Source organism: Ictidomys tridecemlineatus, chromosome 2, assembly GCF_052094955.1.
Source record: "Ictidomys tridecemlineatus isolate mIctTri1 chromosome 2, mIctTri1.hap1, whole genome shotgun sequence".
NCBI classification, from domain to species: domain Eukaryota; kingdom Metazoa; phylum Chordata; class Mammalia; order Rodentia; family Sciuridae; genus Ictidomys; species Ictidomys tridecemlineatus.
This window is the reverse complement of record NC_135478.1, coordinates 173380101-173394572: the sequence shown is the minus strand read 5'-3', so window position 1 is coordinate 173394572 and position 14472 is coordinate 173380101. Positions and strand designations below refer to the sequence as shown.

At 33.2% G+C, this 14472-nt stretch overlaps 1 protein-coding gene across 7 annotated transcripts in view; it reads left to right on the top strand.

The window, feature by feature from the left end:
• Ptpn12 (protein tyrosine phosphatase non-receptor type 12) overlaps positions 1-14472 on the top strand; it is a 106953-nt gene that overhangs the window by 30687 nt on the left and 61794 nt on the right. For 5 of the 7 annotated variants that reach the window (XM_013356049.4, XM_078040175.1, XM_078040173.1 and 2 more), the window contains exon 2: positions 13075-13183. The exons of the other annotated variants lie outside the window; for them this stretch is intronic. In XM_013356049.4, the coding sequence (XP_013211503.2) occupies positions 13075-13183 (109 nt within the window). The remainder of the gene's footprint in view (positions 1-13074; positions 13184-14472) is intronic. 7 annotated transcript variants of the gene reach the window in all.

Here is a 14472-nt window from a genome sequence, read left to right as displayed (position 1 = left end):
CCCCATCTCTAAAAAAAAAGTACAAAATAGGGATAGGGATGTGGCTCAGTGGTTGAGTGCCCCTGCGTTCAATCCCTGCTACCCCACAAAAAACATTATTTAGAGCAGAGCCAATCTGAATTAGAGTGCCTTTCCCCCCTGATTTATGCTTAAAGCACAGATGTTACAATGAAAAGATCAGAGTTGATCTCATAAAAGTAGAAAATACCAGTTATGTAAAAAGATGATTCAGATTTATTTTGTCAATTTATTTTTCTGCCATCATGGTGAATGTCTCCATGTTTAGGAACCATTCTAAATTCCTTTTCTACCTGACACTTTTTTTTTTTTTTTGCAATTTTTCTTTTCAAGATCTTAGAATTTTTCTCTTCCATTTATAGAAACATTTTTTGCATGTTTGTTTTTGTGTGATACTGGGGATAAGATCCAGAGGCATGCTACCCCTGGGCTACATCCCCAGGTCTTTTGTTTTGTTTTGTTTTAATTAGTTATACATGACAGTAGAGTGCATTTATGGACTTTGATATATCATACATAGATGGGATATAATTTCTCATTTTTCTGAGTATACATGTTGCAGAATCATATTGGTCATGTAGTCACATTTATACATACAGTAATAATGTCTGTTTCATTCTACTACTTTTCCTATCCCCACATCACTTCTCTCAACCTAGTCTAAGGTAATGCTGTTCTTCCCTAGTGCCCCCCCCCCAACTTATTGTGAATTAGCGTCCACATATTAGAGAAAACATTTGGCCTTTGGTTTTGTGGGATTGGCTTATTTTGCTTAGCATGATATTCTCCAACTGCATACATTTACTGGCAAATGCCATTTATTTAGTCTTCTTTAAAGCTGAGTAATATTCCATTGAGTATATATATGACATTTTCTTTATCCATTCATCTATTGAAGGACACCTAAGTTGGTTCCATTGTTTAGATGTGGCTGCATCACTATAGTATGCTGATTTTAAATCCTTTGGGTATAAATCAAGTAGTGGGATAGCTGGGTCAAATGGTAGTTCCATTCCCAATTTTCTGAAGAATCTTCATACTGCTTTCAGTCCCACCAGCAATGTATGAGTGTACCTTTTTCTCTAACCTTGCCAACATTTGTTGTTGCCTGTATTCTTTTTTTTTTAATATTTTATTTATTTATTTTTTTTAGTTATCAGCGGACACAACATCTTTGTTTGTATGTGGTGCTGAGGATCGAACCCGGGCTGCACGCATGCTAGGCGAGCGAGCTACCGCTTGCGCCACATCCCCAGCCCGTTGCCTGTATTCTTGATGATTGCCATTCTGACAGGAGTGAGATGAAATCTTAGAGTAGTATTGCTTCTGTAGAGAATAATCTGGCAATAGTTGTCAAATTTTAAATGTACATACCCCTTTACCTAGCAATTTCTCTTTCAAGAATTTATTCTGAAATAAATAAATTCCTGGGCAACATGACTTCTGTAGAGAAGTATGGAATTTCACTTAATTTCTACTAGCAGAAAATAGCAAAATAGTAAATATCTACCCAGGGGGTCTAGTGAATTAATTTATAGCATACCAATACTAAGAAGCCATAAAAAGGGGGCTCTCTATATGTGTTGATGTGGGACCATTTTTAGGATACATTATATAGTGAACATGTAACATACCCACTAATATCTATCTAATGCTTATAGAATTGATATAGATTTGCGCTTGTGCATACATTACGTATCTTTGGAAGTATACCTAAAAGGCAAGTAAGTGTTTGGGAAAGTACAAATGGGTTATATATAAAAAATATTAATGTGTGCATAAAGTACTGTATCTACATATGTTAGTTGCAACAATTTTTGTGAAATAACCTAAAATATCTATTAGGAGAACAGTTTAACATGGTTTGGCTACTTAAAAGGAGAAAGATTTGGAGTGGGGGGAGAGATTTTACTTTTTCATTTTAAACTTGTGCACAGAAAATAGTTAACATAGCAGGCCTAAGACTGCTATTCTTAGGCTTGTTTGCAAGGTTGGTCCTTGTCTGATGTTTTGACTTGAGCTTTTGAAAGGGTTTTGCTGATAAGAGTGGCTCACTGTGTCTCTGTGGCACAAACAATATGATTTATGTTGAACACCTGTTTTCCTTCTGGGAGTTTAGAATTTTGCTGTATGCCAAGCAGAGAGTGCTTATGTGACTATGCTCCAGTCATAGACCTGGGCTTTGTACCTTTAATGAGTTTCTCTGGTAGGCAACATTTCACACATGCTGTCACAACTAATTCCTGCAAGAATTCAGTGGGTCCTAGGTAACTCCATTGGTAGAGAATTCTTGAAAACTTGTGTGGTGTTTCTGGACTTTGCTTCTTTCACCTTTCCCTTTTACTGCTTTCACTTTGTGTGATGGTAAAAAAAAAAAAGAAAGAAAGAAAAGAAAAAAAACAGGTTACAAATAGCATTTTGTACTCTCCAGTTACACAAACTATATTATCTCAACTTTTGACTTATCAATAATCAACTTATTGTGTTATAAATGATAATTGGGTTCCAGTTCATTGATTGTGATATTACATATGTGGTTATCAATGCCCATTATGTCTAGAAATCATATTATGTCATATTGAATATATAGGAAGCATTATATGTGGTACTCTGGGATAATAAAAAGAATTAGAGATACCTGTCAGGCAGTAAATTATAATCATTGGCTGTAACAGCAGTGGTTGTGAATGGGGCAGGGTTGTTAAAAGGCAGGAGTGATAAATATTATGTGACTATAACATACTTTTCGAATGTGTACTGCATAAGAACAGGGATTTTCCCCTGTTTATCACTGTATCTATACATATAATTACTGAATTATATGAGGGGAAATCACCAACCTCTCCAGCAATCAGAGAGATGCAAAGTAATCAACATTAACTTTTGGGAAGGTCCACCTGATTTGGTAAAATTGATAATGACAAAATTGAGAAGTTGAGAGAAGTAAATGTTGACAAGGTTATATATAAAAATCTATACAACCTAAAACATTAGCAAATGGGATAGAAACTAATCATTATCATCATGTTGAATCGGAACCTTACCTTTTCTTTTTACTATACATATCTGTAAAATGTATATATATCTTTTTACTATACATACATGTATACATTTTGATGCCTTTTGGAGATTATTGGTGAGTTTATAAAAATAATTTCAGTAAAGCAGTAAAGGGGAAAAATAAATAAAATGTTCTTCAGGGAGCTTAGGTTCACCAGGAGTGTATGTTTTTCTTCGAAAAGTTTGGTTTGTTGACCATAGTTTTGTGGCACTCTATCCTGAAAAAAAAAATCCATATAGTGGTAACTGTGTATTGATCTCTCTTAAACTACAGAAGTAATACTTTTCCTGTGTCATATTTGTTTTTACAATGATTAATATGAATTCTTGTCCTTGCTATTAATTTGAGGATCTTTTTTGTTTTATATCTTAGTTGGAACTAAATAGAATTAACGTAATTGTGGTTTTATGTGTAAACACTGAACCTTGATACTTTGTTTTACTGAGTAAAATGCATGCACACGCACACAGACTCACACACTCACACACACATACACACACATATATATTATGGGATTGCTTTGGTCCCCTTTGGAGGCAAAAGGAGACTATATGGATCCTGTTTTCTTGAAACAAAATCAGGACATAAAGCCAGATGAGAAAGGCATAGTCAGGGGCAACCATAGTTTTAATGCCTAGAGCTTTTAATGTTTCAGCATACCATGGGGACAATGGGAGAAGATATTTGAGGATGAGATTGACTTGGAAAATCAGTGAAAACACTATTGATTACATGAGTTAAATGGATAGAGGGGCACTAGATAAAGAAAAAAAGAAGGAACTGAAAGAAAATGTGAGGGCCCCATGAGTTGAAACAAAAATAAAATAATTCTGGAACATTTCTGTTCCATTCACTGTATTAGATATCTTCTTTTCAGTAAAAGTAGTAAATGTGATAAAATTTTATTATCCTTCTAATTTGAATGGTATTCTACTTCATTTTCCATAGAAATACATCTTCTGGGTAGGGAGAAGATAGTTGCGGGGCGGGGGTCGATGGGGGGAATAACCAGTAATTAAACTCAGGAGCACTCAGCCACTGAGCCATATCCCCAGCCCAATTTTGTATTTTATTTAGAGACAGGGTCTCACAGAGTTGCTTAGCACCTCACCATTCCTGAGGCCGGCTTTGAACTGAGATCTTCCTGTCTCAGCCCTCCGAGCCACTGGGATTACAGATGTGAACCACTGCAACCAGCTGAGCCTTTCTTTAAGAAAAGTATTTGTCTAGGCTGTGTGTGTGTGTGTGTGTGTGTGTGTGTGTGTGTGTGTGTGTGTAGGGGGGTCTATATTATAAGCTGTTAATTTAAAATTATTTTTTTACTTTTAGTTCCATGCTTGCCATGTTTTTTATTGTTATTTGTAAAGTATGTAGTACAGAGTTTTCTTTAAAAGCAAATTCTTGGAATTAAGGATTATTGCTGAACCTTTTCAAGGAGGATGATAAAACTTGGTTGGGGAGGTTTTTGCTAGTAGTGATGGATCTGTTCAGGGAGGATGAGAAAACTGGGTTAGGGAGATCTTCTTCGCTATTAATGATGGAGATGGAAATTGATCCCCAGTTTCTCTAACTCAGAGCTGTCCTATTGTAAAGTAGAAATGAAGTGTAAACAAGGGAGACAAAATCATTTAAGTATGTTGGTCACTTCTGATTTACATGTGTTTTCTCTGAATATTACCTCTTGAGAAGACCTAAATAGTTTTAGACTCTCTACTGTTTGTCATGGGTTATTCTGATAGTAGCTGGTATGGTATGGCATATGTATAATTATTTTGCATTGGGATATGTCCTAGATTAGAGGTGCATATAGTGGGCTGTGGTTTGATGAGGAAGTAGTGTGGGAGGAAGTGGATGATGGAGCTATATGTCAGTATTAGTCTCAGGAAATGTTTCATCAAGATGATTTCTGTACTGAGGTAAAAGGAAGCAAGGACAAATAGGGGAATAACTGAAACATAGAAATAAATGAGTTCAAACACAGAATAATTTTAAACAAAGACTTTTCTTTTACACAGACTCTTTTAAGACTGGCCCTTATTTACTTCAAAGTTATGCCTTTTATCAATCAATCTTGATTTAGGCTTCAAATGAGGAGGTGTAATCATTCGTTTGAAGAAGAATGGCAAACAAGTTAGTTTATTAGACAGTGGTGAAAACAAGGTGAGCAAAGACAGGACAGGAAGATGAATTTTCACATATTTTGCAATTGAAGGTTATATTGTTCAGTTTTACAGTTGAAACTCCTTTGGTTGTTTTAGTTGTGCTTATAAACAGCTATTAATATATACGTATATTTTAATGTGTTTGTAAAGATTTCACAATAGTTAGACATAGTATAGTTTACTATTTGCTGCTATAGATTTTAATTTTTTTTTAATGTGACTGCTTTTTTAAAAATGGCTTAGGCCACCCTCAAATCCCCAATGCTCCTGCCTCAGACCTCCCAAGTAGTTGGAATTACAGGTATGTGCCACTTTGTCCATTTTATTTATTGGGGTTTTAAAACCTGTTTTGGTTTGGCATTAAAGCAACTTGTATGGTAGAGTTAAATTAATAGTATTATGATTAGGTGATATTTTTTTTGTGTGTGACTCAGGATAAATAAATATCTCATATGTAAAACTAGATGAATTTATTCTTTTTACAGTTAAATACCAACTATGTCCCAAACCCACTATCTATTATTTTTCCATATTTTTATTGGTGCATTATAGTTGTATATAATGGTGCCAGACCCACTTTTAAAATTCAGATGGATTCTCCAGTATTACCTCCAGAATTTATTTTATATTGTAATTTCATTTTTTATTAGGGCATTTTAATTTTACAGAATAAAGGGTTTCATCATGGCATATTCATACATGACTATCACATGATTATAGTCGTATTCCTATAGTCATATTTACTCCATTACCCTTCCTTATTCTGCTCTATAGCATTACCTCAAAGTTTTCATAGCAATGTCAAAACACTGTGATTTTTAGGGGTAGGTATCCCTATTGTTTTGCTACAATGTACCTTTTAAGCTTAATTATCTTATTTTACTCAGCACCACATAAAAATGTGTCCATGCTCAACTAAACATGTTTTTTAAGGCTGGGGTTGTGGCTCAGCAGCAGAGCACTCGCCTAAGTACGGGCAAGGCCCTGGGTTCGATCCTCAGCACCACATAAAAATAAATAAATAAAAATAAAGATATTGTGTCCAACTAAAAAATAAATATTAAAAAAATATTTTTAAAAGATACGTATATTCAGGCTGGAGTTGTGGCTGAGTGTTAGAATACTTGCCTAGCACATGTAAGGCATTGAGTTCAATCCCCAGCACCACATTTAAAAAAAAAAAAAACCTAAACAAAATAAAATTATTTTAAAAAATAAGATCTATTGTAATTTTTTTAAAAAAGATACGTATATTCTGATTGTGCATACTTAAGTTGTGACATTGAGGAATTTGAGGCAAAGGTAACAAAGTATAAGAGATCTTAAGCTCTGGTGTTTAATTTATTTATATTCCAACTATTACAAAAAGAATTTGAATTAGCTTAATTTTTATTTTAGTTCTTTTTCTTTTTCTTCTTCCTTTTCCCCTCCTTTTGTGCTGGAATTAAACCCAGGGTTGCTTTACCACTGAGCTAGCAGTGGTGTCCCCAATTCTTTTTATTTTTTTATTTTGAGACAGGGTCTTACTAAATTGCTGAGGCTAGTCTTGAACTTGGAATCCTCTTGTCTAAGCCTCCTGATTCACCACCGTGCTGAGCAGTTTTATTCCTTCTTGTTGTTGTTGTTCATTTATTGTTTTCTTAATTTGAAATTCTGCCAACAGCTGGGCACTGTGACACACACCTATAATCCCAGCGGCTTGGGAGTCTGAGGCAGGAGGATCTCAAGTTCAAAGCCAGCCTCAGCAGTTTAGTAAGGCCCTAAGCAACTGAGTGAGTCTTGTCTCAAAATACAAAATAAAAAGGGCTGGGGATGTCACTCAGTGGTTAAGCACTCCTGGGTTAAATCCCTGGTATAAAAAAAATAATAATGCATGTCTATCTAAATGTATTCTCTATTCAAACTCTGTTTGACAAATGTGAAGTGCATTAACTATATTTTAGTATTAGAGCTTGCTGTTGGATTATATGGGGAGTGTGGAATAAGGTGAGCTAAATGTAGGACTCAAGGATGATTCCTAGGGTTTTGGCTTGAGCAGCTGTTGAATTATGGTGCTATTTGATGTGTTTGTGATGCCCTTGAGACACACTCAGTAGATAACCCAACAGACAATTAGCTATTTGACTCTGGAGAGATTGAACAAATTCATAGACCACATTAGCAGTAGGGTCAGTCCCTAAATAAACAATGAAGCTGTTCTAGCCTTTGAGAATTGAAATCTTGACACATAGTCAGATATCTTTAAAGAGAATAGTCATATTACTTTTGACTTTTGAAGCCTTTGAAAGTCAGTTTATTGGTTTCAGATTAGGGGAATTCAGTTTTGAGTTTTAAAAATTAAAGGAAAAACAATTTATTTGGAACTTTAGAACAAAGTGAATATTGGGCTGAGAAGCTAGCTCAGTGGTAGAGTACTTGTCTGGCATGCGTGAGGCCCTGTGTTCAATCCCCAGCACTGCTAAAACAAAATGAATATTAAACTCAGATTTTGTTTGCATCAAAAATTACAATTTAAGGCCCAGTAGTAAAGTGCCAATTTTTAAGGTGATTTGCTTTGCATTAGATATTGGTCTTTAAAGCCCAATAAAATAGTCCATGCTCTGGGCTGGGGTTGTAGCTCATTGGTAGAGCACTTATATAGCACGTGTGAGGCACTGGGTTTGATCCTCAGCACCACATAAAAATAAATAAAGGTATTGTGTCTATGAATTCAGTTTTGTTTTTTGGTTGGAGTTTTTTTGTTTGTTTGGTTTTGTTGATTTTTTTAGGGGTACCACTGAGCCACATCCCCAGTCCTATTTTGTATTTTATTTAAAGACAGGGTCTCACTGAGTAATTTAATGCATCATTTTTGCTGAGGCTGACTTTGAATACGTGATCCTCCTGCCTCCACCATTAGAGAACCACTAGGACTATAGGCCTGGGCTGCCACCTGCAGCCCCCAGCTGCATTCAGTTTTACAGTGTTATGGAGAGACAAGTATTAAAGTATTTTTATCCTAAGTGATAATAGAGTGATATATTATGGACTCAAGGGGGCTGGAGAGCAAGGAGGGAAGTTTCAAGAAGGGCTTCACAAAGGAAATAACACTATCCAGTCCTACGAACTTATCAACAAGCAAAAATTGTGAAACTGATATTTAAGTGATCAGGGTTTCTGGTGGTGGTGATTGGTAATTAATTCTGTATGACTGAAGCATCATACTGCAGTGATAGAGTATTATAAAAAGAGGCTAAGAAATTGAATAGGCAGAAAAGTATTTCATAATTAAACTAAGAATTGATAGTTCTCTTGAAGGTGATAGACTCATTGGAGTTTTTGAGTATAGAGCTAAAATGATCACACTTGGTTTTTAGAAGTGTAACTGATACAGTAGTACATTTATTTAAGGAATTCATTTATGCAACTTTTCCAAACCCAGTAAATGTAGACTTAATTAAAAATATCTAAATAAAATACTTTTGTTTATTTTCTTAGTTTTTAAAAAAAGAAGGCCACACATGATAGAGTGTGGTGTGGGCATCTGTTAATTTTTGCCATTTTGGTATATTCTGCCCATTTAAGATATTATTTGAAATAATTATGCTACTTAATAAATAAATTATTTTATTAAACATTTACTTCCATGCTGTTCTCATAGTGTGTATCACATAATACTGTGTTTGTAAAGATCTCTTAGTATGTGATGGCATGTTTCTCAACAATATAAGGTTTTTGTTTTTGTTTTCTTTCTTTTAATTTCCTAGTGACAGCTTCACTAGAGACAAAGGAATTTGGTAAGAAAGTTAAAACAATATTGTATATATAGGTACTTTCTGTTTCATATAGTTAAACTTTGGTAGCATGTTAAGTGGTTTAAAAATAACAAAGCTTTAATCTAAATCAAGTCTTATTCTGAGATTAATTTATTCAACATAAGAAGATTTTGAAAGGGAAAGATTATTTTTTGGACTAGGAACATCAGAAACGCTTTAAAGGAGCTAGGTCTTAAAAGATTGCGAAGTTTGGAGGTATTTAAGTGGAATAGCCGCAATGAAAAAGCATGTACAGTGTTACCGTGTCCATACACAGGTGGATGATTCTGTTTTATGAGAGAGAAAAGTGACTTTAAAAAGAGTGTTAATTTGCGGTTTCAAAACCTTTAAGTTCTTTCATTTATGCCCTTTTTGTTTCTTGCAATTAGAGCTTTTGCTTTGATTTGTTGCTTAACCATGATCTCCAATCTTCCATACCCACCTTTTTTGTTTGCCTTTGATAACTATAATTTTCCCTCTTCATTCCTAATTTTCCATTATTTTATGAAAAATTCCTAAGCACTTTTTTTTCAAAATTATTTGATGCTGTCAACCCATACATAAAATACAGAGAAACCTAAGAATTGTTGAAAATCAACCTTCATTTTCCCATGTTAATGAACACTCCTTCTAAAGCTTAGAGACCTTATTGTACTAGTAGTTCTTAAAACTTGGTCATGAACTGTAGCAGCAGCACCTGGGAACTAAAAATGCAAATTGTCAGGTTTTACTGCAGACCTATTAAACCAAAAACTCTAAAGGTGGGCTGTCAGACTGTGCCTCTCCCCCCATAACCCTACCCAGGTGATTCTGAAGCCTAAACCTGGAAGTGTGGTAGGCAAACTGCTGTTTTATAGTACTCACCAGTTCAGGCAGACAGATTGACCCAGAATGTGTAATTCTTTTTTTTTTTAAATATTTATTTCTTTTTAGTTATTGGTGGACACAACATCTTTGTTTGTACGTGGTGCTGAGGATCGAACCTGGGCCGCATGCATGCCAGGCGAGCGCACTACCGCTTGAGCTATAATTCTTCTTGATCTTTTATCTAGGAAAGAATTTAAAGAAATAAGTCTGAAGTAACAGAACATTTGAATAATTTTCCATAATTGACTGTAATAGTAGTTAACATTTACTGATCCATTTTATATGCCAGGCTCTTGCTAAGTATGGAATTATTATTTCCATTTTATAAGGGTTATGACACTGGGGGATTAAATGTGTTCATTGTCATACAATCTAAAGTAGCAGATCCAGAATTTTAATTCAGCTGTTAAGCCGACTTATTTTGTTGTACTTCTACTTGAAGATATCTTTTTAATACAGTTGAATAGAATTTGCTTTTTAAATACAAAACAAAGCTTTAATATGTTTTATAGACCACCTTTGTATCTTGATGGGTGTGAAAATTTCTAAGTTCTCTCTCTCTTTATATGTACATATATTTCGCATTTACATATATTTCATTAATAGTAATTTTACTTATGGGGTACAATTGATGTTTTAGTACATTTTTACAGTTGTAATAACCATATCAGAGCTAAGTATAATATTTAGAAAGACTATCATTTTCCTAGAACATTCTTCATTTTAAGCTTGAATGTATAAAGCATTCCATGATATGCCAGGCTTTAAGAAAACTGAATAATAGAAATTCAAACTTAAGTGGCGGGAGTTGTGGCTCAGTGATAGAGCACTCACCTAGCACTTGTGAGCCCTGGGTTTGATCCTCAGCACCACATAAAAATAAATAAATAAATAAATAAATAAGTAAGTAAGTAAGTAAGTAAGTAAGTAAGTAAATAAATGTATTGTGTCCAACTACAACTAAAAAATAAATATTAAAAAGAGAAGAAAAATCAAACTTAAATATCTGTTGTGACATACTAGTGTTCTCAAGGTTCACTATATAATTACTGGCAATTCTTTGACATAAAAACTTTGTACCTTTCTCAATAACATAATTTGTCACATAAAAGAAGAAATGTTTAGAGTGACAACAGAGTCCAAAAGTACATTAACATTTATAATTAAATTCAGCTCCTTTTTTGTTATTTTTGTTACATATATTTTTTGAGGCAGTAATTTAAAATACATTCTTTTTCTTCCTGTGTTTCTGCAGTTGTTAAATTGATATCCTTTTGCAAATCAAATTCATATATTTATTATGCATTAGGATACTGAAATGTGTCCTTTCAGATACTTAATCTTTGAGCAGAAGAAACAAAATTCTGATTAAATATGTAAGATGTTTTTGTTAATATGGAATATGAAATCAAAGTCTTTCTGACTTTCCCATTATTTTATATTTAACTTTGTAAAACAGGCAATGTACTCCTACCCAAAAGTATGAAAAGACATGTAGTGATATCTCCTTCTCACCCATTTCCCATCCCCACAAATATTTGTTTTCTTCCAGACATTTTATGCATATGAACAAATACAAATATGTTTTAAATTCTTTCAAACACCAGTAGTAGTATATTTATATGCACATATTTTTTCTGCCTTTTACATTTAATATGTATTTTTGAGATATTGTCATAGTTGCCATATATACAGAGCTTCTCACTTGTTTTCTAGCAGTATCATAAAAGTTGACTATATGAATAAAACAAATGTATATAGACAGCCCTATTAAAGAACTTAAAAATTATTTGCAATCTTTTGCTATTATAAACATTGCTGCAATAAATAACTTGTGCATATATTATTTCATGTGTGTGGCAGTTTTATCTGGAGGACAAACTTGTAGAAATAATAACTACCAAGACCTATGTATTTGTAATTTCCAGATTTCCCTCCTTAAGTTGTGCTGATGATTTTTTCCACCGACATTGTATCCAAGTTCTGGTTTTACCACCCTCTCACCAATAACAAACTGAATACAGTGTTTTCCCTTGATAACCTTGTATATATTTTAAGAACTTCATTACCATAGGGAGAAAAACATTGTAAATATAGCACTTGGCATTGTGCCAACACAGAACAAGATTGTAAGATTTTTCATCGTCTTATAATGATAAAATTAAGTAATTTTAAAGTAAGACAAAAACATTATCCATTCTGCATTTAAGTGCCTATTTATTTCAAGTGCTTTATGTTAAATTATAACAACAATGAGGCAAAGATTTTTATATTAAAATTGATGATTTTAAAAAGAGCAGATGTAACATTCTTAGTTGCTTAAAAAACATTACAAGTAGCAAAAATAAATGGTGAAAAAGTTAAATGTTACCAGACATCTTTTTCATTTCATTTGTATTTAATAATTTGTTGAACAGTAAAACCATAATGCCCTCAATATGTCTTTTAAGCCTGAAAGAAAGTAAACTTCTTTGAAATTAAATTTTAGCAGTGTAGTTGAGTAGAATTTAAACAATTCACAATGCCGACTTTCAGTACTTCTGAAAGCAGGAAGTGTATTACTGACGAGCAGAAATATTCCAGTCCCAACGAACATCCCTACTGCCATATGTGGTAAGAATTTGTCACTAACCCACAAACCACTTCTGTATTGCAGTGAATAAGTAGAATTGGTCTTTGTTGGACATTTCCAATTCAATATGAAAGAACTTTGTTTTGCAGTGTCTTATAAGTAATTATTAGCTTATGCCTTAGCATGGCACATCATGGATGCTCATGGTTTATTGAGAGAAGAAATCGTACATAATTCTTTTTAGGCACAATTTTTCAACTTAGTTATTGCAACAGTTAAAACAGAAATTACTTGAATACATTAAAGAACTAAGTATCCTGACTCAGCTTATTAATAACATTTTAAAATAAAATTACTAATTTTTATTTTAGTTATCACCTTTGCTTCTCATTGGAATAAATGTGAATCTTATGTTTGCACTTTTGCTAAAAGAAATCCTTAGGGTTAATTATTTAGGGATGGGGAAATTAAGAGCTTAGAGAAACAGGAAAATTAGTTGTGAAGAATTGGGTCAGCAAAATTTAGTGATTGTAAATCATTGACATTTAAAAATATAAATGTTTCTCTAAACTTGAATTTTTTATTTTCTTGTATTTTAAGCGATTAAGAAGATTATCTACCAAATATAGAACAGAAAAGATTTATCCCACAGCCACTGGAGAAAAAGAAGAAAATGTTAAAAAGAACAGATATAAGGACATACTGCCATGTAAGTTTGAAATATGTTGATAGAACAAAACAGAAATGCTAATCAGTCTTTTGTAACCTAACTAGCTTTATTCTTCCCAAGTTTGATTGTTAAGGAGTTAGTAAATAATCTTTTTTTCCAAGGTACACTTCAAAATAATTTGTAATTGTGTTCTTCCTTCTAATTTGTTGTTTAATTTTATCCCTTTAAACACCACAGTTTCTCTAATAATAAATTGCTTTTAAATACTAAAATTTTAAGAATATCTTTTATAGACTCTGTTCAAAGAGGCGATTTCATTAAAATATAATATAGATAATGAATGTTTTTATAAAATGCTAAATGCTGACAGATCTATTATCTGTTCACAATAAGAACCTTGATTAATTACTTATGCATGAAAAAAATTGGTCATACGGTGGGTCACTTATTTGTGGGTCCACTATTCTTAGGGGTCAAAATAGCATTATATTCTAATAACATTATAATTATATTCTTAGATAACAGTTTTCTGACAGAGTAACTTTAAACACATACTTTGCTTGGTACCTGCTATCTAATAAAGCAACCAGTAGTCTTTTTTTCTCTTTGCCTTAACTTCTAGTGTCTTGAAATATCTGCATTTCATTTAACCATACCTTTAACTCTTAGTCTTTCTTAAAACTTCTAAAACATCCTTGATAAAATATAAAATTCCTGTGACTTCTTAATTGGCAGATTCAGTGGTCTTTTTTCAGTGTTTATTTTGTGCTATCTTGATGTCATTCATCTGTCCCTGTTCTAAAATTTTCTTTTTTAATAATAACTCTCCTTTAGATCATCTCATTCTTCTCTTGTTTTCATTCCTCTGTTCCTTACTGATTTTGTTGCCTAAATTTAATCCTTCATCTTTCTGTTGTTCTGCATTATTCTCAGCTATGGAATATCTGGATGACCAGTGTTAGCAGAAATAACAAATGGCAGCTTAGGATAATGGTGAAGTGTTCTTAACTTCAAAAATTCAAATCCCAACTTCACCACTTAGTACCTATCTTGGACTCATTTTCTTTGTACCTGGATTTCCTCATCTGTAAAAATGGAGATGATGATAATGATAATATTTTTAGGATTGTTTGGAGTGTTAAATAGATCTAAACATTTTATTCTACCTAGGATAATAACCATTCTTTAAGCTTTTTGCAAAACACCCTACTTTCCTCACCAGTTGTATTTGTTTATTCAGGCTCTTATAACAAAAATACCATAAACTGAATGGTTTATAAACAGAACTGTATTTCTTACAGTTGTAGAGGCTGGGAAGTCCAAGATCA